The sequence below is a fragment of the Argentina silus genome, assembly GCF_951799395.1.
Source record: "Argentina silus genome assembly, chromosome: X".
In the NCBI taxonomy this organism is placed as follows: domain Eukaryota; kingdom Metazoa; phylum Chordata; class Actinopteri; order Argentiniformes; family Argentinidae; genus Argentina; species Argentina silus.
In genome coordinates this window covers 42,206,908-42,229,373 of record NC_139653.1, presented here as the reverse complement: position 1 = coordinate 42,229,373, position 22,466 = coordinate 42,206,908, and the positions used below count along the sequence as shown (strand labels likewise).

At 44.6% G+C, this 22,466-nt stretch overlaps 1 protein-coding gene across 1 annotated transcript in view; it reads left to right on the top strand.

Annotated features, from left to right (window-relative positions):
- Nucleotides 1–6,954: 6,954 nt before the first annotated feature.
- ccdc88ab (coiled-coil domain containing 88Ab) overlaps nt 6,955–22,466 on the top strand; it is a gene marked incomplete at its 5' end in the record, with an annotated part of 54,637 nt that continues 39,125 nt past the window's right edge. Inside the window, 2 exons of the mRNA XM_083694734.1 lie at nt 6,955–7,013; nt 8,323–8,431. Coding sequence (XP_083550860.1) covers nt 6,955–7,013; nt 8,323–8,431 — 168 coding nt within the window. The remainder of the gene's footprint in view (nt 7,014–8,322; nt 8,432–22,466) is intronic.

Genomic DNA, 22,466 nt, shown 5'->3' with positions numbered 1-22,466 from the left:
CTACCTTTACCCCTGGCTGTCACGCACTGTATAGAAGAAGGCCGGTTCTCATTATTTTGTCTGCCTGTGCACGGGTCTATCTGCATGATATTGAAATAGCAGTTTTCATGCCATCGGCGTAGAACCTATTAACTCTGAGTAGGCTGACTCCCAAACAAGGTTATCTTGTCCCATCTGACAGCATTGGCTCAATTTTCCATTTTGACAATACCTATTGATAAGCTCATTCAGACCTCATTAAAGTAAGATGTCGGACTTCTCATGAATTGTGTTGATGTCAAATTTCAAGCACTTACTCTCAAACTGTGAGTGTCTCTCATCACACAGTTTAATTCTATTAAGGGGCCTAATCTGCAGGTTTCTGGCACCATGTGCTAATCAACATCTCGCCATTTCCTCGTACTAGCTATCCCTCTCGCCGACTTGGCAACAGTGTCCTTGCGGAGCTCTTGGAGTGGTCTCTGCAAGGCTGGCAACAATGACCTTGCAAACACGACTGCAGTCATAGAGAAGTATGGTCTGTCTCTCCAAATGCCGCCTATTGCTATTCATTTTCGAGCCCAGTCATCATGCCGGTACCAGTACGCGTCAGTATTGTATGATCTGTCAGCACAGTTGTGCGAGACAAGTCAGTTTTATCAAGTCTAGTCGAGCTGTGTTCACTTGGCACTTTAAGCGTGTGTGTGTGCGTGTGTGTGTGTGTGTTGGGCAGCTGTTGGCACTTGTCGGCCCAGCAAGACTCCCTCACAGAAGGCACATTGTCAGAAAGCTGTTGTGAAGCCAGTCTTTGTCTCTGTCTCAGTCTCACAGTTTATTGAGGCTGGGTGCTCAACACTCACTTACTTGCGACAGTTTCATCTTACAGTGCCATCTAAATGTCCTCTTTCACTCTAAGCATTTTCTTTGTACTGTCCCTTTCACTGTCATACTGTACAGTACCTTGTGGCTTTGTGTTTTTTTTTAAACTGCAGGTAGTAGAACTACTCTACCTTGGAGTTGATTTGGTTAAGTGTTGGTTTGAGAGGGGGTTGGTTAAGGTTAGGATCAACCATGTTGTTGGTTAAACTCGTACTGCCTCTGCCTGCTCAACAGCCTCCGCCTGTTCTTTGTGGCTAACAAAGTTAATGTCTTCTATGTTTAACTTAAGAAAAACATGCTGTGCAGATAGAACTGCATTAGGCCCAGGGCATAAAATTAACTTTTTGGTCTAACAGCCAAGGTGTCAGTTTTACACATATCCCTGTCAAAATACCGCAAAATATGTTCCCCTGCATGTCAATCTCATGCGATTGTGTGTACCTTGCTATCTCGTGCTGTCATGTGTCGTTGAATTGTACTGTTATGCTTTATTTTAGGTTGTAACCAGAGAAGTTGTAACTAATAAAGCTCATAGACTCGGGGGGGGTTTGTTTCAAAGTCAGGAGAAGCGTGAGTGAGATGTGCAGCAGTTACAGTCAGCTGGAGGAGGCAGGAGCAGCCAACAGGAGTGTTGTCACAAATGTTGAATCAACGGTGATAATAATTTTGTTTTGTTTTGTTTTTAAATTGAAGCACAGTATTCGCAGACCTTTGTTGGCTACCCGCCAAAGTGGCTGGTTAGATTTACAGATTTACCCGCCACAGCCAAAATCTACCCGCATTTGGCGGGTGGCGGGTGGCGGGTGTTCATTAGGCCTTTGGCTTCGCCCTACACGGCGCTCTAGCAATCGTCATGTCAGTCTCTTGAAAGATCGGCAAAGTGCTGTTATCGTAGACGGAGGCCTAATGCTTGCTACTTGGTATTGCCTGTGATCGTTAGAGTGTCCTGAAGGCACGCTGGATCCATTATCAAGAGAATGAATGGTGAATGTTAGAAAATTAATCAAAGAATCCTTTAAAAAAAATAAAAATGCACTAAGGAATACAGTAAATCACCATCTGTCTGGCTAGTACAAGCTAGGCTGTGTACACAGTCGGCTTTGCACATGTTTGAAGTGGAGATGCATCAATAAAGCAGTCAAGAGTTTTCTTAACAACCATTTGAAGCATCCTGTGTTGAGTGATATAGGCATGTGATGGTGTATCACATACAGAGATTGGACTACAAATGACTTAAGCAGCTGTAGTGTCCTGTACTTTAATGCCTCTCTCCTCATGCTGTTGACAGGGAGATGGCCAGTCCAGAGTCCAGACATTAGTTAACCTAGGCGTCCAGGAAGCAGAGGGGCCCTCCTCCTGGATTAGCTAACGGCTAGCTGGAGGCACAGATGGCACCATGTCCTGCCCCTCTAAGTGACAACTGCTGCCCAGCCAATTAGAGTCGCCCCTCACTACTGCCCAGCCAATTTGATCAACGACACAAAACTGTCAAGCCAATTACATTATCCCTCAGAACTGTACAGCCAATTAGACCACTTCAGTGACCTCTGCTCTGTTTCAAAATGAAAGAGAGAAGTGGATATGCTGTGTTTTCAATTTGTTTTCTTCACTTCTGATTAATGACACTAATACTCCTGACACACACACACACACACACACACACACACACACGTCTCATTAGTTCCACCTGAAGCCTACTAGCAGCTGTAGGGGATCTATGCCTTGCCTGTGTTGGAGAGCCCCCTCTCAACACCTCTTCTAGGACCAAAGCCCCTGCCCATCCTGCCCCCGCCCCTCTCACTCCCACCCCGTCAGAACCACTTAACACAGTGGTGGGGCAGCTTAGCACCAGATAAGATATCTGTTAAGGACACAAGTTTAATTAACTTAATCCAGATTGGATTGAAATTTCCAGCAGCCCCACACTTACACCCCAACTGTGCTTTTCAGACAGAAAAATGGGTGATAAGACCACCCCCACCACCTCCTCCAGTGCAGAACCAGACACAACATGCCTGTCTACACACTCTGTTTTTCTCACTCTGTCTCCCCCTCTCTGTCCCTTTCTTTCTTTCTTTCTTTCTTTCTTTCTTTCTTTCTTTTTCTCTCTCCTCCCTCTCTCTCTTTATCCCCCCCCCCCTCTGTGTTTTTTCTGAGCAGCATGCCTCCTGCTTTTGTTCCTGCTCCTGTTGGGGTGCAGGGGGCATAGTTAGGATTCCTGCTGGATGGCTGCTGGTGTGTATCTACTGAATCCTCCACCGCTGGGCTCTTTATTCTGCAAGATCAAAGGCCTCTGTCACAGGCTACAGACAGACAGACACACACACACACACACACACACACACACACACACAAATCTCCCATGCTGCATTGTCATTTCACACAGATATTCCAGATAATATGAATGATAATCCTCCATACATCGCATCTCTTCCTCTTGGTCTGTCTTTCTTTTTTACCTATTTCTCTTTCTTCCTCCCTCTTCCTTTGTCTCTCTAGGCCTAAATTATTGCAGTAGCGATTGACATTGCACCAGGACCAGAGCAGAGGACTTCACCATAATCCCAGGTGTTCTAGTTAGTGACCTACCACCTTGTCATCACGCATGCGTGTCCTCACCAGTAACCAACCACCTGAGCAATACTGACCCAGTTTACTGCGTGTCTCTTCTCTCCTGGGATGTGTTCAGATTCAGTGAGGTGAAACATTGACAGCTTTGCAGGTACACCGTAGACAATAAATGTACAGAGCTGACACGACTCTCTATTCCACATCTCAGACTCTCGTCATACCTGTTCTACTCTCTCTCTGTCGCGCGTGTGCACTCTGAGCCTTACTTTCCATGGGTCAAGACATCTCTGCATCTCTTATCAAAGGTGTAGTGAAGGTTGTAAGTAACAGGTGTTGCAGGCTCTGTTTTTAAATGGCCCATTGTACAGGGACATGTCTTCTGGCTACTTCTCCAGACTGTTGTAGAAGGAGGATGTTGAGCGGTGAAAACCCCTGTGAGTCACACAGACAGAAAGACATGCAGGAAACAGCTGTTGAAAGGATGACCTTGAGAAGAGACAGCTTTAACAAGGCCATGCAGAGGCCCAAAGGGATAGGATCAGGAAAAAGGCCCCATGGAAACTGACAGGAATACTGTACTAAAGCTCCAGAGAGAAAAGAACCCCATTAAAACACAGCACAAGGCTGTGCTCTCCCTTCGCTATATTAGGTGTGTGTGTGTGTGTGTGTGTGTGTGTGTGGCATGAGTATGTGCGTGTGCGTGAGCGTATGTATGTGTGCGTGCGTGTTTGTAAGGCCCATTCCTGGCTCAGTTAAAACAATAAAAACGATGGAGGAGCACACTGCAGCAGTTCTTTAGGTGTGGTTCCATGACATACAATCCTTTGTAGCAGTGAACACAGCCTGACCACCAACCACATTGGAGTTACTTTACAATCATCATCTTCATCGTCATCAACATCCACATTCCTCTCTGGTGATTGGCTAGGCCTCTATGATGTCCCTAGGAAGTCAACACACACACACACACACACACACATGCATACACACACACACACACACACACACATGCATGCACGCACACCTACTGTACACACACACACACACAGTACACATACAATAGACATATACATCACTCACACACACACACACAAAATAAACACACATAGCCTACACACACACACACACACACAAAATAAACACACATAGCCTACACACACACACACACACACACACACCACCCCCATCCCTCCTGCTGTGTTTAGACTGTGTGGCTCATTGCCTCTATCCCCTCCTTGTGTTGGGCAGCTCAGTGCTCTTCTCCCTGCCCAGGATGAGTGTGATGCAGCCTGTCAGAAGTAGGTTACTCACCGATGCACGGGCGGGAGCAGGAGCACCCCAGGCTCTGTTGTGCTCTGCATTGACTATTGACTTGTGCATTGACACCCTGTTTTAACCGAAGCCCTCTTTTATCAGCGTGGTACAGTATTGGGGTTTTGTCTGCCTCACAATAGGCCCTATTCACATGCCTGCAGCCAGCACCACTGGGGGGGGGGGGGGGTTTGTGCGACTATGTGTTTTTGTGCGACTGTGTGTGTGGTATAGAGGCTGAGCCAAACTGAGCCTTGTGTCTGTTTGTCAATGGTATTGTGTTTTCATGGCGTGTGTTGGCGGCCGGCTGTGTTTCTGGTCCTGTGTATAGAGATGTGATTTATATGAACATCCTCTGTCTCTCAGCTCTCTCTCTCTGTGCGTCCCTGACAGGATTACAGCCCCCTCTGTGTTATTTAATTAAGGGGTTAAAACGACCCCCCACTGGGCTCCTCTAGAGGGGCTCTCAATGAAAACGGAGGTCATGTGATCACAGCCATTCAGACCACCATTAAAGAGGACACACTGTCTCTGACAAGCAAGACTGAGGAGTGTGTGTGCGTGCGTGTGCGTGCGTGAAGACCAAGGAATGGCCGTGTGTGTGGGAGCACAGTTAATCAAAAGGCCTTTTAACACATTCACTGTGTCGTTGCTTTACTTCTGAGGAGAAGACACGAGATGGCTGCTTTCATTAGGAACCATGAATGTTGTCGTTTTTAACTTGTCCAAGTTCATAGTTCCAACCTACCATATGGTAGCTCTGTGGTCTCTCAATCTCTTCCCTTGTGTTTTTATCACTGCTAACGCTAACCTTCAACAACAGAGAATTTTAGTAGCCTTCTCTATGACACTCCAAACTGTCTGTACTGATATTCCTCAGTTGCTTGGCAACGCGCCTATTTAGCATCAGCAGTGTTTTGATTTTGTCTCATTGGAAGAAGCATTTTATCCCTGGCTGAGTAGATAGAGCTTCTGTGGAATTATCTAGAACTGAGCGAACAGGGAGGAGACTAATTGTGTCAAGGTTCATTTGAAATGTGCATATGATGATTTATATATAACTGTGTTAGGCATACATGCTAAAGGCTCTGGAACTGGATCACTGATGCAGACATGTTCAGTACATACACACGCATGCATGGCTGCATGTGCATGCACATGCCACAAACATACTACATGCATGTATGCACCCAGAACACACACACACACACACACACACAAACCTGTTTACTATGGATTTAATGACCAATGAGAGATTTCACATAAAAAATAATAATCGCCCATCCTCCAACATAACACTGTGGATATATCAATGTTATCAGCCAAGCTTCGAGATGGATCCATCCGTACTGTGCAGCTCTGCCTCAGAGGAGGCTCAGCCAGAAATTAGGTCAGAATAGCATCCAGAGACTACGCTCACCTCCAGCCATCTGGCTAGAGAAGTAGTCCAGACCCAGGATGGGACCAGGCCTGCATAGGTTAATCTCCCTGTCCCAGTCCCAGTCCCTGAGCTTGTAAACCATACTGGCTGAAGAACTTCAAAGCCCAGGTCTGTACAGACATCAGAAGAGGAGAGAAAAGATGTGAGGAGCTATGTCAACATTGGTCAGATAGTTGGTTACTGGTTAGGTCACAAAGAGCATCAGCTTTTGTACTGACACAATGTAAAAAAGCTGCTACAATGATATTCAACATGAGTCACAGTAACACGGTTAGATTAATAAAAGCCCACAGCACACTTCCCAGAGTTCAGGAGGATGCAACGTTCCAGAACCTGCAGGTAGAACTGTGCTGTTTTGAACAGCTGTGACGAGAGTCTGAGATGTGGAATAGAGAGTCGTGTCAGCTCTGTACATTTATTGTCTACGGTGTACCTGCAAAGCTGTCAATGTTTCACCTCACTAAATCTGAACACATCCCAGGAGAGAAGAGACACGCAGTAAACTGGGTCAGCATTGCTCAGGTGGTTGGTTACTGGTGAGGACACGCATGCGTGATGACAAGGCGGGAGGTCACTGACTAGAACACCTGGGATTATGGTGAAGTTCTCAACTCCTGGTCTTGATGCAATGTTAATCGCTAATTAATTCAATGCTTCACACTCTCAGCATGTGTGATGCTATAAACAGTTAGGGTCAGAAAACAGGAAAGAGTACACAATGATAAAGACTGCGGGAGGATTGAGTGTGTGCCGTGTAGTGGACAGTCACTGGGATGTCATGTGTTCCTCACACTCGCAGAGAGCACGAGGTGGGAAACCGGACTGGGCAGAGGTAACGATCACAGACTAGGGACGGCATCCGCAGTGACGATGCAGATTTTATTTTATTTTTTATTTATTTTACCAGGCAAGTTGACTGATAACATATTCTAATTTGCAGCCACGACCTAGGGAATAGTTACAGAGGAGAGGAGAAGGGATGAATGAGCCAATTGAAAGCAGGGGATGATTAGGTAGTACAAGGGCCATTAGGTTAGATAGTATGAGTGCCATTAGGTTAGGTAGTATGAGGGCCATTGGGAATGTTGCAGTAAATCATCATTTACATCCGTATTATTTACTTACTCGGGTAAGATTTCGACCATAACCATAAGAAAATAACATGAGTGAATGTTACTTAACACTCATGGGATTTTTGCCATTATGTGAAAAGTGACATTTGATTCAATATCATATCTCACTCAAAGAGAGTTGTGTGTGTGTGTGTGTGTGTGTGTGGAATGTCAGTGGTTAATGCAGGGAGACACCCCTGATCAGTAGTCACTCTCTTAGCCCTCGGCAACAACTCAATGGCCCTCCTTGACTGAACCAGAACAATCTCTCTCTCTCTCTGAGGCTCTCACCAACACACACAATTTATTATGCTTAAAGTAGGAGGTATTTTGTAGAAAACAGTTCGACAAGACAGGCTGCATCTCAGATGACACCCTATTCCCTATTAAGTGCACTACTGTACTTTTGACCAGAGAGCTCAATGTAGCAGTCCTCCCCAGACCCCTACAGTATGTGGCTCTGGTCAAAGTAGCACACTACGTAGGGGCACTACGTAGGGAACAGGGTGTCATTTGAGACAAGTTCATGCATTCCGGAGGAGAGACCACACAGTAGATGACATACTAGATTAGATCTCTGATAGTGCCAAGGAGCTATTTGTATATTGGGTGTTCGTGTGAGTGGAGGGATCTACACATTGTTGGAGGTTAGTTTGAGTGGAAAAGCCATCTACTTTGTTGGGTGTCAGTTTGAGTGGAAAAGCCATTTATTAGTGCACTAGCACAGGGGTCATCAAGAAATGTCACTAATCAAACACTATCACTGTACTGTTAATGCTCACTTTTACTGACGGACAACAAGCTCACATCGCCCTGTGTCTTTCCACTCATAAGGCTAAATGTTTATAGGCTGCTTGTACCTTCCCACCTCTTCATAAACTCACTCTTCCTATTCTTGATCAGTTCTTTCCACTGATCCTCCTTTTCTTTCTCTCTCTTTCTCCGTGAGCATTGTTTCATTGGTCTTAACCAATACGGCACTGAAATAACACACTGAAACACTGACTCTGGTGTATTTCCTCCCCACAGTAATCCCAAAGCCACGGTTCAAAGGACCAACAAGAAGGTGAACAATGACTCGACACTACGCATCCAGAACCTCTCCATCCTGATCCGACAGATCAAGTCCTACTACCAGGTGAGTGGGTGGACAGGAAACCCTACAGGCCCAAGGAAGCTGATACACACTGCATGTGGTGCTGAGGTGTGGTTCATTGTACTGATTTGTTAGAGCCGTGTGTCCCCTGGCTGTTTAGAATTAATGACATCAGCCTGAGGTTTGGAGCTAAGAGCAGACCTTGAGTTCAGTGGAGATAATGTGATCTATAGACACACAAACCAGGCTTTGACTATCCCATAAACACGTACGCGCCCCCCCCCCCCCCCCCCCACACACACACACACACACACACACAAACACACACACACACACACACAAACACACAAACACACACACACACACACACACACATAAATCAGGCTTTAACTATCCTACACACACACACACACACACACACACACACACACACAGAATGCAGAAGCAGTATAACTACACACATTTGATGACGTCTGTGGTGTTTGTGATGTGGGGAGGCGACCTCGATCCAGATGCTGTCAGTGTGGGGGTCTATAAACGGAGTGGAGCTGCAGGCAGAGCAGAAACACGCATTGGAGAAAGTTGTGTGTGTGTGTGTGTGTGTGCGTGTGTGTGTGTGTGTGTGCGTGCGTGCGTGCAGAAACACACAGTCACTGATGTGATTCCTCATCTCACTCTTACTAATGAAGATCTTGGATAAATTTAGGCCTTAGTGTTGTGATCATTTTAATTCTGAAATCCTCACACCACTGAAGAGTTGCCAGCCACTATAGCAGCTCAAGCTGGCTGCTCAAGCTGGCTGACTGTGTCCAGCAGCCTCAATTGTATTTGGCCTTCAGTTGTATGGGCTCTCAGTATCAAACTGAACACTAAATAACTCTACAAAATACAGTCTAAACTTTGCTACTGGCCTGATGTGGTCGGATGTTTTTTTCTGCTTTGGATCATAATCAGGTTATCAGGTCTGGTCGCAAGTGAGAGTAATCTCCAATCGTGCATGGTTAATATTTCCATTCTGCACAAGTAATGAGAGACTTCCTATTAATCTGATGGACTATGGGGGAGGAAAAGCATGCACATTTGTGTGCGTGTGTGCTCACGTATGTGGTGTCTGTGCCTGCTTGCGTGTGTTTGTGGCTTCCTGATGACAAGATCTGCTGTGCGAGGCTCCTCTGGCCTTGATATCCTATGAGGATGGCTTATGCCGCAGTCAGCACATCTGTCCAGCAGCATTTAGTGACCTCAGAGCACGGAGAGAACACACTTATACACACTAGCTAGTACACACTTTTACATAGCTAACATGTGTACTGTATGCACACTAGCCACAACACAGTTATACACACACAGACTAATACACACTTGCTAACACACCTATACGACACATTATTACACACACTAATACTATACACTGAGGACAATAAGAATTTCAACCGTGATAATTTGGTGTTTCTGCTGAAAGGCAGCGCTGGGGATAATAATAAGGTAATTGGTCGACTCAGGCAGGGCGTTTTGGCAACAGTGAATGCTAATCAGGAGGTGTAGGCTACATGATCCAGCATGTAGAAAACCAACTGTAGGAATGTGGGGAACTGACTGAGTTAATGGGGGCGTTAGTTATCGAACAGCAGCAGAGTCACAGAGAAAAGAGAAGAGGAGAGAAAGAGAAGAAGAGGGTTTCCCACGACTGGGTCCCATAGACAGGGACAGTCCCTTCCCCCTAGATGACCATCATTAATCTTCCTATAGTCCTCTTCAACTCAGCAAGGCTCAGAGCACAGACTAGTGTTGCATCCCAATTCTCTACCCTTTTTCACAATGTGCACTTGTGCACCCCCCCATATGTATTTAAAAGCATATGATAGGTGCAAGCATGTATATGAGAAAGTGTACATTAGATCATTTCTCTTATTTGTCATCTACGTGGGAGAGTGCATATGATAAGTCCACACCCTCAGGATAAAGGGTTGAGAATTGGGACAGTGCATTCATAGACCCTAACATCCTCATAAGGCCCTATGTTCATCAACATACAGGGCCATATTGTTTTGGAGGCTGGACACTGCTATTACGTTCTTGGTTAGCTGAGTCATTAGGGTAGATAGTCTTCATTGCCTCAGTGCAACATCCTGTTAAAAATCCCTCTCTCTTGGACATCTTGTTAAAACAGGACTATTGTATTGATGTTGACAGTAATGTCATAAGCCCCTCACAAAGCCCCTCATAAAGCCCTTAATGTCATTTCAAAATCGCTTTAAAACTATCTGTTACAGAGCTAAAAGCCTTAAGACCTTTAGTAGTCAACTGGCCATATCAAGGTTGGGGTCCATTTGATTTCAATTCAGTCAATTCAGCAAGTGATTTGAATTTCCAATTCAACTGACTGGCTATGTCAGAATGATAGTGGGAAGTAGTTTCAGAATAACCAAGTAACAATAGCTCAGGTTTTTCTGTTTTATATACATTTTACCCAAATAACTGTTTTTATATAGTCAGAAGCATTTTGGTAATGTGCAAATACTCCATTGTGTGTCTGATCAGGCTGGTAGCAGCAGTAGTCTCAAGTAATACCAGCTAACAATGCAGTAATACCAGCTAACAATGCAGTAATAGCAGCTAACAATGACCCTGTTGTTCCTTCCATGGTGGTGCTATCAATCTTTACCCTGACAGTTCCTGGCTTTATGGTAACCTCATGGTTAATATATTGTCTGCTCAGTGTCCGTCAGTTCTGTGAGAACCCCCTCCCAACCTCTCCCCTACCCCCCGCTGGTCACCAAGCCCTTTTGTAACAAGTCTCTCAATGGTCATCAAGAGGCTCTCCCATACCACCCACAATCAACTGACTATCCAGTTAACAGGATACCCAAGGGCCTTTCCTTTGGCGGACAATAGTGATTGTGTTGAGTTGTGGTGTTGTGTTGGCAAGTCAGAGGTCGCAACTTTGAGACTCGGTCGGAGCAACTTGAATTGCAGGGCTACTGTTTGCAACAACTTGACGTCTGTTTCAGAGACATAAGCCTAAGTAGAGACTTAACAGATTGAGATACACTCACCTGACGACTAGCTAGTATCTACATCATTCACATTCACCAAGGCTTGAGTGATTGGATTTGAATGACAAAACTATTTGACTATAAGTGGTTAGAATGAACCACCTGTTAGTCATCTTTTTCTCCCTTTTCTCTTTCCTGTGTTGACTAGTCTACGGTGGGGGTTGTCTACAGTGGGGGTTGTCTACAGTGGGGTAGTCTACAGTGGGGTGGTCTACAGTGGGGCTGGGTTATCAGCTACAGTATGATGTTTGTAGCTGGTTAAGGGAACAGAATAAGTGCTGCACCAAAACCAGCTTTAAGTCTGAAGATGTGAGAGGATGGTTATTGTGGGTTTAAAAGCAGAGAATAAAGTCATTCTCTAAGATTAGAAGTCGACAGGTGGTTAGTAGACCACAGTTGGCCAGAGACACAGACGGACCCCTCTGAGCTCCTACAGTGAGGTCTGGAATTGGAGCTTCCTTTAACACACTAGGTCTTTAGTACTGTGAATGTAAAAATATGAAACATGTTTTACAAATGGAGCAGTGATGTAGTCAAGGGTAAATGCAGATTATGCACCTTTTGGGGTGAATAGCGTTTACCCACCTTTTAGGAAAATTTGCGCATTTTAACATTTAGTGTTTACATTTGTTATTTTCTCCAGTGTCCAGTATTTAACCGCCTTTTTTTTTAAAGGTCTACATACCTGAAATTAAGTTATTGTTATTATCATGTTATTACTGTTATAATAACATCATTTTATGTGCTGGTGTGACTTGCTTAGGTGTTGGTGTGACTAGCTGGGTTCGAATCCCCAAGACTGTTTTAGCCCACTGAACTAAAGCCTGGGCTTTGAGCTAAGCTTGAGCTTGTGAGCTAAGTCGAGTCGTCATGTCTCAAGCAAAGTTACTCATCACATTTGTGTCGTGGGTTAGCCTACCACCTAGCTTTGAGTTGTAATGTTGTCTTATTATTGAAGAAAACTTGAAAGCATTTGAAGTGTGCTTGATTTAGTATTTGACTCAGGTATGGTGCTGGGTTAGTGTTAGTCTCGCACCCACCCAGCCTTGTTGTCATGTGATCTATGCCCTGGGTTATGGTTCGGCCTGCTAGTAATAAGACATCTATGTACTGTGCTGTGTCTGAGGTAGCTGCTGGATACCAGACCAGACCAGAGTCCCTCAGTCACCACACACATCCTCTCCTCTCCTGCTCGAAGTCTACATAAGCACTCTGTTATTGAAGACACTTTGAACTATGGCTTTGATTTCTCCTCTCTTGTGGTTGCAGTTTTTCTATGGTGTATCGTTCAACAGTTTTAACAGATGGAATGAATTCTATATGCCTTCATCTAATAGCGTCAGCAGTGCTATACAGTAAGTGGGTACATACAACGGGGCAACCCTAACCCTATATATATATATATATATATATATATATATATATATATATATGGTGATGATATTGGCAGCTCTTTGAGTAAGTATAGTGGCTTCTCTTCTGTGTTGTGGCTATTGCTCTGCAGTAGTTAGCTTCTCGCTCGAAGCTCACGGGAGGGGGAGAAGGAACATTATTGAGTTACAGATTGCACTGACTCAGCGGAAAGTCTCCTAGAACTGAGCTAACGTGCAATTAACTCTTGTCCTCAGTCAGAAGGCAGGCGTCAGAGCGAGTGATTAGCTCCACCGGGACTTTCCCTCCTCTCTCAGTCCTATTAGCCGCTAGTGAACGAGTGCACTTTTCACCGTGTCCCAATACTCCCCTTGTCCCTGAAGGCTACACTTGTGCACTGCTTCACATGGAAAAGCGTCTCACATACACCAATCCTATGCTTTTAAAATCCATTTAGTGGAGTGCAAAAGAAGTACACACTTGTGGGAAAAGGGTGGAGAATTAGGAAGCAGGGTCTGTCTGGCACTCATGGAGAATGACTTTGAGCTCTCCTTACAGAGGTTGTTAAAGTAGACCGGCCTACATTTCCATAATAATGGCTTCATACTGTAATGTAGACAATGCATATACCATGTGTTCAAAGGTCTGCTATAGTGCTTATAGTTTGTGAGTTAGTAAGCGTAGGAAGGGTCTGTCTGCCTGCCGTCTAGACGCACGGACGCTCAAGTATTTCAGGGAACTGAAATGAGAGAGAGAGAATGAGAAAATGTGTGTGTGTGTGTGTGTGTGTGTGTGTGTGTGTGTATGTTAAGCAAGTACAAGTTTAACAGGGGAGGAAAATATCATTTTCTGTTAGTGTGTGTGTGTGTGTGTGTACGTGTGCTACCTGAACTCATGATGGTCATCTGCAAGTTCAAGTCTCCAATCTGTTGTGTGGCGTCTTGGAGGCTGGAGGGGAGAGAGAGAGAGGGATCTCTGCTGGCACCCAGAGCCCATTATCACAGCATGGCACTGTGCATGGAGTAGTTCATGGGTTATTTCTGTCAGAGAGAATGATTGATAGAGCAAATGCTTGTGTGTTACACACACCCTACTGTAGATTTTCACTTCAAAATTGCATTGCATGAATATTGATTAAATCTTCAGGCAGCCATATAAAGTAGAAACAGCTTCAATGTCATTGAAACATCATTCAATAACTGTAAGATATATATATACCTCCCTCAGCTTATGAATTCATCATTAGGCTCAGGGCCAGAGCATCGCTCACAGGTATTCTACTTCACAGTCCAGTGAGCTCTACATTGAAGCTGTGAGAAGAGGAGAGCTTTCCAAACACTCACCAGGTCACTGAATAGAAGGGGAGGGAGGGGGAGGGGGAGAGGGGAAGAGAGGCTGAGACTAGCATCTAGTGATTCACCCTGGCCAGAGGCAGGATGTGAGGGAGGTTTAGAGATGACAACGTGATATCAGGCTGGGTTTGGTCGCTTTAAGTACTGCATTATGATGAGCAAAAATAAGCTATGTTTTAGGTGATGACACATTTTAAGCAGATTTCAGTTTCTTAGTAAGGCCTACAGTAGTTCATGTTCCCAGAATTGCTTGGTTTAGGCCTATGAAGCTAGGTTTTTCTATTCTCAGTTACTTAACCCAAATGAATGCTGGGCTTGTCTTTAATTTGGTGGTGTAGGTTTGGCACACATACAGGGCATTCTGGAGCTCAGACCAACCAAACATGGTCCTGTAGCACAACATCAGAATCAGCCCCCAAAATCCTGAAACTACTCTGTTGCTCTGTGATGATTGTGACATTTAAGGTAACTTCAAACTATTTTAGTCCTTAAACATCCTTAAATCCTGATGTGAATTGAAGAGAGCAAGACCTGTGTTGCCCCCGTCAACACTGCTTGCCTTTGGGGTGTGGTGTCATAATAAGGGCAATAGCTCCGTTTTATTTTCCCTGCGTTTAAAGGGGGGAACAGAGAGGTCCATTCACATGGTAGCCCCCTGTCCTCCACAGGGTTTGTGTGTCATGTGACCCCTCCATGCCCAGTTTAGAAGCCGCTAAAGAGAGGTTCGGCAGTTGGCAAACTCACAACCCACATCCTCTCGCTCTCTCTGCTGTGTTATCATCCAAATGCATCATAATCCTCCTCATATGAGGCTGTAATGCTCCATGTCTCTGCTTAGAGCCGCGGAGAAGCCGGGCTGTTGTGAAGGCTCAGAGAGTTCCTCTGGTTGGTGGACCGACACAGAGACGGGCTGTTATGAAGGCTCAGAGAGTTCCTCTGGTTGGTGGACCGACACAAAGACGGGCTGTTAGTGGGCCAGTGGGCTGAGAGGGCTACAGGCTACAGCCAATGGTGGATGATGTTGTTTTGGTTTTGGATGCCATCATGGAAATATTTTAAAGGAAAGAAGGCCTGTGTGTGTCTGTGTGTTTGTCTGTGTGTGTGTTTGTCTGTCTGTGTGTCTGCGTGTGTGTCTGTGTGTGTGTTTGTCTGTCTGTGTGTCTGCGTGTGTGTCTGTGTCTGCACTCGCTTGCGTGTGTATGTGATTGAGTTCCTTGTTATTATAGCTTTGCTTCAAGTGAGAGTTTATTTTTATTTTTCCTTTGAATCATCATCTTCATAGGTCTCTCAACATTATTGACAGTATTTCATCTGCAAGCGGTAATCCCCAAGTGATTTACTCCATGGCCTTTCAGCATCTGAATCAGGAACAAAGCAGTTTATTAGTGTATGTACTTGTAGCTGGAGGTGAAATGCATGTTCTCATGTGAGCTCCCATGCTTGTCTAAATGTCCTGTTGATGTCAGAGAACAGCTCCAATAGCTGGTAAACACTCAACATAGCCAGAGGTCTTGCTGTGTTGTCATATCTAGGATTATTGTTGTCTTTTCCAAGGTTGTAAAGATAGGATGGAAAAGGTTTTTACTCGGATGTCTGCTGTCTTGTTCTAGAAAGCTAGACAGTTAGAGGGAGAGTAACAAAGCACAATATAGAGAATGCAATATGTGAACAAATTGGATATTATATACAAATAATTCTATCCCCCCCAAAAAAGACAATGTGATTTTAAGGCTACGCACTGCGGCAGCATGACGGTATCATCTTCATGAGACTCAGCAGATTACACACTGACCCCACTCACTGTGTTCAGACAAATTACCATTTTATTATGATTCATCATGAGTCCTGCCCTCTGGCTTAGAATAGATCTAGTTTAATGAGAGAAGTGTTTTTGAAATCATACATTACAAAGTGGAGATTGGAGAGTATTCTGTTCCAGCTAGACTTGACCAGGGTTCCTAATTAGTGCAGTCAGTAACCCTCCAATGGTGTCCTCTTATTAACAAACCACTCCCCCCACTGCCAATCCCACCAGGTCTGCAGGGCTGGAGAAGAAAACTGACAGTTGACACCCAGAACTTCACACTAAAGCCAGTAGCTAGCTACCTCTTCATATGATCAGGGGTTAGCTAGAATGATTTTTTTTTTTTTTAGATTAGATTAGATTCAACTTTATTGTCATTGTGCAGAGTACAAGTACAGGGACAACGAAATGCAGTTAGCGTCTAACCAGAAGTGCAAAAAAGCAGAAAAGTGCAGTGTGAACAATATATACAGGTAGTGCAATATATGAGCAGTATAAGTAGTGTAGTATAAGTATAAGTAGTGCAGTGTAGCAGTATATGTATTAGCAGTAACATTATAAGCAGAATAAATAGAATGCAGTATGAACAGTATAAGCAGCAAATGAGCTGTATAGGCAGTGCAGTATATATGTATTAACAGTAACATTAAAGCAGAGTAAATAAACAGAATAAATATGGAATGCAGTATGAACAGTATAAACAGATATGTACAGTATGTACAGATATGTGCAGTGTATTAACAGTAGCATTAAAAAAAATAAGGATATGTGCATTATGAACAGTATAGACAGATGTGTACAGAAGAGCAGTAGTAAAAACCTCTGTAGACTAAAATAGCTCTAACACAGAAAGCATTAGGAACATACAGTAACAGTATTTATTGGTTTAAGTTGCTACAGTATGGACAGTGATAGAGAGGCCTACTTTCTGACTGCTGCAGGGTTTGTAGATGGCCACCAAGCTGTGCACTCTCTATAATGTGGTAGAAATGAAGATCAAACAAAGGGTTGAAATGCTGTACAATAGGATGCCTGAGGACATCCCCTGTGTCTGTGCTGTGATCTAATATCATGACCTGCTTTACATTAGGACACAAGTGGATCTAGCTACCTAAGCAGCATGCCATGATTTTAGCTGATGCTGTTATCCACAATGACTTATAGTTTGTTCATGCAGTTAGATGTATTTTTTAATACTTGATAGCAGCAGAATTTACGCTTCATTTAGTCTGAGAGGGAGATAGAGAGAGGTGCTGGTACCCCTCACCCGATGCTTATGAGTGGTAGGGCAGGTTCCTGGGTTGGCTGTGGAGGGGCTCCGTGCCTCTGTTTGGACAGGAGCAGCCCCCTTTCTGCCCCCAGCCCCAGGGCTCCATACTAAAAACACTCTAATGGATAGATAGCACAGGAGAACAAAGGGAGGAGAGGACTAATGGGTCGTTCTCTCCTCCTTCTCATGTATGAGGCCTGATCTATCCATCTGTCTATCTTGTCGTGTCCTTGTGTTGCGGGTTAGTTACTTTAGTGTGTGTGTGTGTGTGTGTGTGTGTGTGTGTGTGTGTGTCATAACACATGTTTTGGGTAGAGATGTCTTAATCTTCACCTGAACAATGCAGCAGATCCTTCTATGATTCAAGTACAGACTGTATACGATTCACACTACTGTTCCCACTACCGAGCAGCAATATAATGATTTCCATTGTGTTCCATCTTGTCAGTCCTCAACAATAGGCACGCTTTCATTGCATTGATTTAACACTATCTGCACATCAGAGGTGTTAAGTGGTGTGTGTGTGTGTGCGTGCGTGCGTGTTTGTGTGGTGTGAAAGAGTGTGTGTGTGGCTGGTGCTCAGGTGTTGTTACACACAGAAAGAGGAAGCCTGCTGTGGTGTGGTACGGACTGTTCCTATTGTACTACTATGAGGCTGCTTCCTCCTCTCCACCTCTCTCCTCTCCTCTCCTCCCCCTGTTATCTATTCTGTTTAAGCAGCTCTGCTGCAGGTTCATAATCACTGCACGTTCCTACAGCAGGAGGGAAGTCCGCAGTGCCTTACGAGAGAGAGAGAGAGAGAGAGAGGGAGTGAGAGTGTAAGGGAGAGATAGTGAGTGAGTGAATACGATACACCAGGCTTGGGAGAATAAAACCATCCTCATTGCTATGGCAACCCTCTCTGTATCTGCAGAATGGGTGTGATTCTGGCATGCAGTGCTCTGAAGGAAGCTACTCACCATTACCCCCCTCCCCCTAACACACACACACATGCACACACACCCTAACACTCTGGCTGCGGCACAATTGCCCCCCTGTCTGAGTCCTACCGGTAGCGGAACCTGGGGAGTGGTGGTGGGGGAGAGGGAGGTGGTGTGTGTGGGGGGTGTGAGCTGCTTAAACAGACAGGGGTCCTGTGAGACTGAAACACAGCAGCCTCAGAGCTACCCCAGCCACCCACACACACACACACACACACACACACACACACACACACACACACACACACACACACACACACACACACACACACTCTTCCTACAGCTGGTTAGTAAGGCTCCAGTAGTAGTGCTCTGCCCCGATGAGGAAGTAAGGAGGTAGATATCAACATACACAGATTCTAGCAGAATAGTGTATTTGGGTGAGTAGGCATCTGCAGAGTATAAGGAGCAGGGTCAAGTACACAGACTAGTTAGCATACTACTGTCAGGAGGATAGTACAGACTAATTACACTGCATCAGGAGGATAGTACACACACTAGTTAGACTGCGTCAGGAGGGTAGCACACAGACTAGTTAGCATACTACTGTGTCAGGACGATAGTACACAGCGTAGTTGGCATACTCAAAGCTGAGGGATGTATTTTTTTATTGAACCTTTATTCTTCCAGGTTAGTCTCTCCTTGACAGGAAGCATTTTGCCAGAGAGACTCCAAGACTGGTTACAACCAACCATGAGTCCTGAGGATTTCTGAATTACTTTACTGGATCTGTTTGTGGTGCACTGTATAACACTGTAATGCCCAACACCGTATCAGTTTCCTCTCTGTAACATGGCCTGATGGAGAAGTGATTGAACAGCACTTCATTAACAGACCGTCAGACTTTCTCTATCTGACTGAAACGTGAGCCAGTCCAGAAGAACAATGAACTCTGGGAGGATTAATAACTCGAGACAGCCCTGCATGTGAAGAGGGTGTGAAGAGGAGATGGAATCAAAGCAGAACTCTTTTTCTCTTGGTCCCGTTGGTTGGTCCCCTCTCTCTCTCTCTCTCTCTCCCTCCCTCCCATCTCTCTCTCTTTCTCTCTCTTTCTCAATTAAATTCAAAAGGGCTTTATTGGCATGGGAAACAACAGTTTATATTGCCAAAGCAAGTGAAATTACAAATAAACAAAAAATTAAATAACCAATACAAATTTAACAGTAAACATTACATATGAGTTTCAAAAGAATACTAACTAAACATAAATAAACATGTGTTTTGGCATTTAAAATGTTATTATTGACAATGTACAGTGTTTTATCAATGTGCAAATAGTCAAAGTACTTTAGGAAAATAGATAAATAGTTAAGTAAGGGTTGTATTTACTGTTGTGTTTGTGCTCCACTGGTTGCCCTGATTTTGCCTAGCAGATATGGGAGTTTATCCAGGTTTGATTTGTTTTAAAATTCTTTGTGGGTCTGTGTGATCTGAGGGAAATATGTGTCTCTAATACGGTCATACATTTGGCAGGAGGTTAGGAAGTGCATCTGGGCTTCCACCTCAGAGTGCACATAACCTGGCTATAGAGTAGACATAACCTGGCTATAGAGTAGACAGGCTATGTTCGCTGAGTCTATACATAGTCAAAGCTTAGTGTTGGGTCAGTCACAGTGGCCAGGTATTCTGCCACTGTGTACTCTCTGTTCAGGAACAGATAGCATTCCAGTTTGCTTTGTTTTTGGTTGATTCTTTTTCCAATGGAAATATTTCTCTCTCTTCCTCCCTCCCTCCCTCCCTCCCTCTCTCTCTCCCTTAAATATCCCAGAATATCATATTTTATATAATCTTTTATCTGTTAAGAGAGTATTCTCTCTGTCAGCCATTTGAACTTGCACATGTCAAGTATGAGAGGGAGGAATCACAAAGCAGAACACAAAAGGCAGATACACTGTATATCTCAGAATACTGAGTGTGTGTTTTTGTGTTTCCCTGCCACCAGAGAGGCTGCCTGTCAGTCAGTCTGATGGGAGGGTTTTCCATTTCAAAGGAAAGTGTATTCCTGCTGCCCCGTACTGAGCTGCTACCAGATCAACATGACTTCCTCAGTGTGGCTCCCGCTCCTGCAGTCTCCTCCATGTTTAATGCATGAAGGATGGCCTGTAAGCTGTAAGCCCCCGTTAGCATGGGGCTAATCCCCATGCCATATTATACCACACACTCCCAGTACCAGTCCCTTTAATATGCTAGCCTTGGTTTAGCCTGGTTAGCATGGGGCTTATTCAAATGGCATTTTCTACCACACAGTACCCTTTTAATATACAAGCAATATGTTTTAGCATGGACGCATTCATCCTCCATGTTGAAGCAATTATACTGTTTTGCTTTGGGTTATTCAAGCATACATGATGTCCTAATTCTCTAGTTTGTCATTGGCCAATCTGTACATGCCTCCCTGCAGACACACGCATGTACACACACACACACACACACACACACACACACACACACACATACTGTGCCTAGCATGTAGCCGCTTTCCTCATGCCTCTAGAGAGGATTTAGAGAGGCTGAGAGATGCATGAAATTCACATTTTCCTAATCCAAACAGACATGAGTTCACCTGAGAGTCTGTGGTATGGACCATGTCAGTGATTTGGGTCAGAGTCTGTGGTATGGACCATGTCAGTGATTTGGGTGAGAGTCTGTGGTATGGACCATGTCAGTGATTTGGGTGAGAGTCTGTGGTATGGACCATGTCAGTGATTTGGGTGAGAGTCTGTGGTATGGACCATGTCAGTGATTTGGGTGAGAGTCTGTGGTATGGACCATGTCAGTGATTTGGGTGAGAGTCTGTGGTATGGACCATGTCAGTGATTTGGGTGAGAGTCTGTGGTATGGACCATGTCAGCGATTTGGGTGAGCAGGTGAAGTGAGTAATAATCACTCAGGCTTCTGTCATAGGGCTTGAAAGGGCTGGGTGCTTGCACAGCAAACACATGTGACTGCTGAGGTGTGTGTGTGTGTGTGTGTGTGTGTGTGTGTGTGTGTGTGTGTGTGTGTGTGTGTGTGTGTGTGTGTGTGTGTGGGAGGGGGAGCCAGCAGCTAAAGAAGGGACAGGTGTGTGTGTCAGCGGGAGGGGAGGGCAGCGGCTAGAAAATTGATGTGTGTGTGTGTGTGTGTGAGAGAGAGAGAAAAATAGAAAGGTTGTTTGTATGTGTTCTTCTTTGAGTTCCTAATTTACCGTACACACAGTTGCTGTCTAACTCAGCAGCTCTCCTCAGGCCACATGGCCCTGTCCTCCTCCTCATTGTGCTGTTTGACGCTCCCTAGAAAGGGACTTTCTGGTGGGATCACATCTCATGGTGACACATCACATACTATTCTGTTCCGTTATGGATGGAAACACAAACTAAAGGGATTGTATATCTTCCTGACAGTGGGTTTAACCATAAAACTACACTGACCCACCCTTCATAAGCCTACATACACCTTTCATAACCCTACATAAACCTTTTATAAAGCTGTAATAATGTAGCCCTACACCCACCATTTGTAACATTGTAATAACACAACCATACACCCACCCTTCATATGGATATCATAACCCTACACCCACCCTTCATATAGATATCATAACCCTACACCCACCCTTCATATGGATATCATAACCCTACACCCACCCTTCATATGGATATCATAACCCTACACCCACCCTTCCACCAACACAGTAGCAGTAAGGTGCAGCAGCTAGTCTACGTTATCTTGACTGACACATAAAACCATGGCAACAATGTTAAATTCCCTTTGTGTAACCCATGGAAACGGGTGACCTTGACTCCCCCCTGACCCTCCCCTCCCCCCATCCCTACCTTCAGTCTCAGGACCCCAGTTAGTGTGACAGATACCACATGGGTCCAGTTAGTATACTATAGCTTTGTGTAGACGGCATGTCTGATGGCTGAAGCATGTCTGTGACGTTTTCCATACATGTGTGGTTTTCCTCATACGTGTATGAGGGTACGTAGGTCTGCTGTCTTAAATCTCTTCTGGCAGACAGTCAGACCATTACTGAGCCAGATGTGAGCAGTAAACATCTTTGTTTCCCCTGTCTCAGTCTGGAGACCAATGGTATATGTACAGTAATACTACTACTACTAGTGTACTAGTAATAATACTATTAAACTAACTAAACTAACAACAAACTAAACTAACAATAACACAAACTAAACTACTAGTGTACTCGTAATAATACTACTAAACTAACAACATGTCCATTCTGGACATTCTGTAGAAATAAGTCA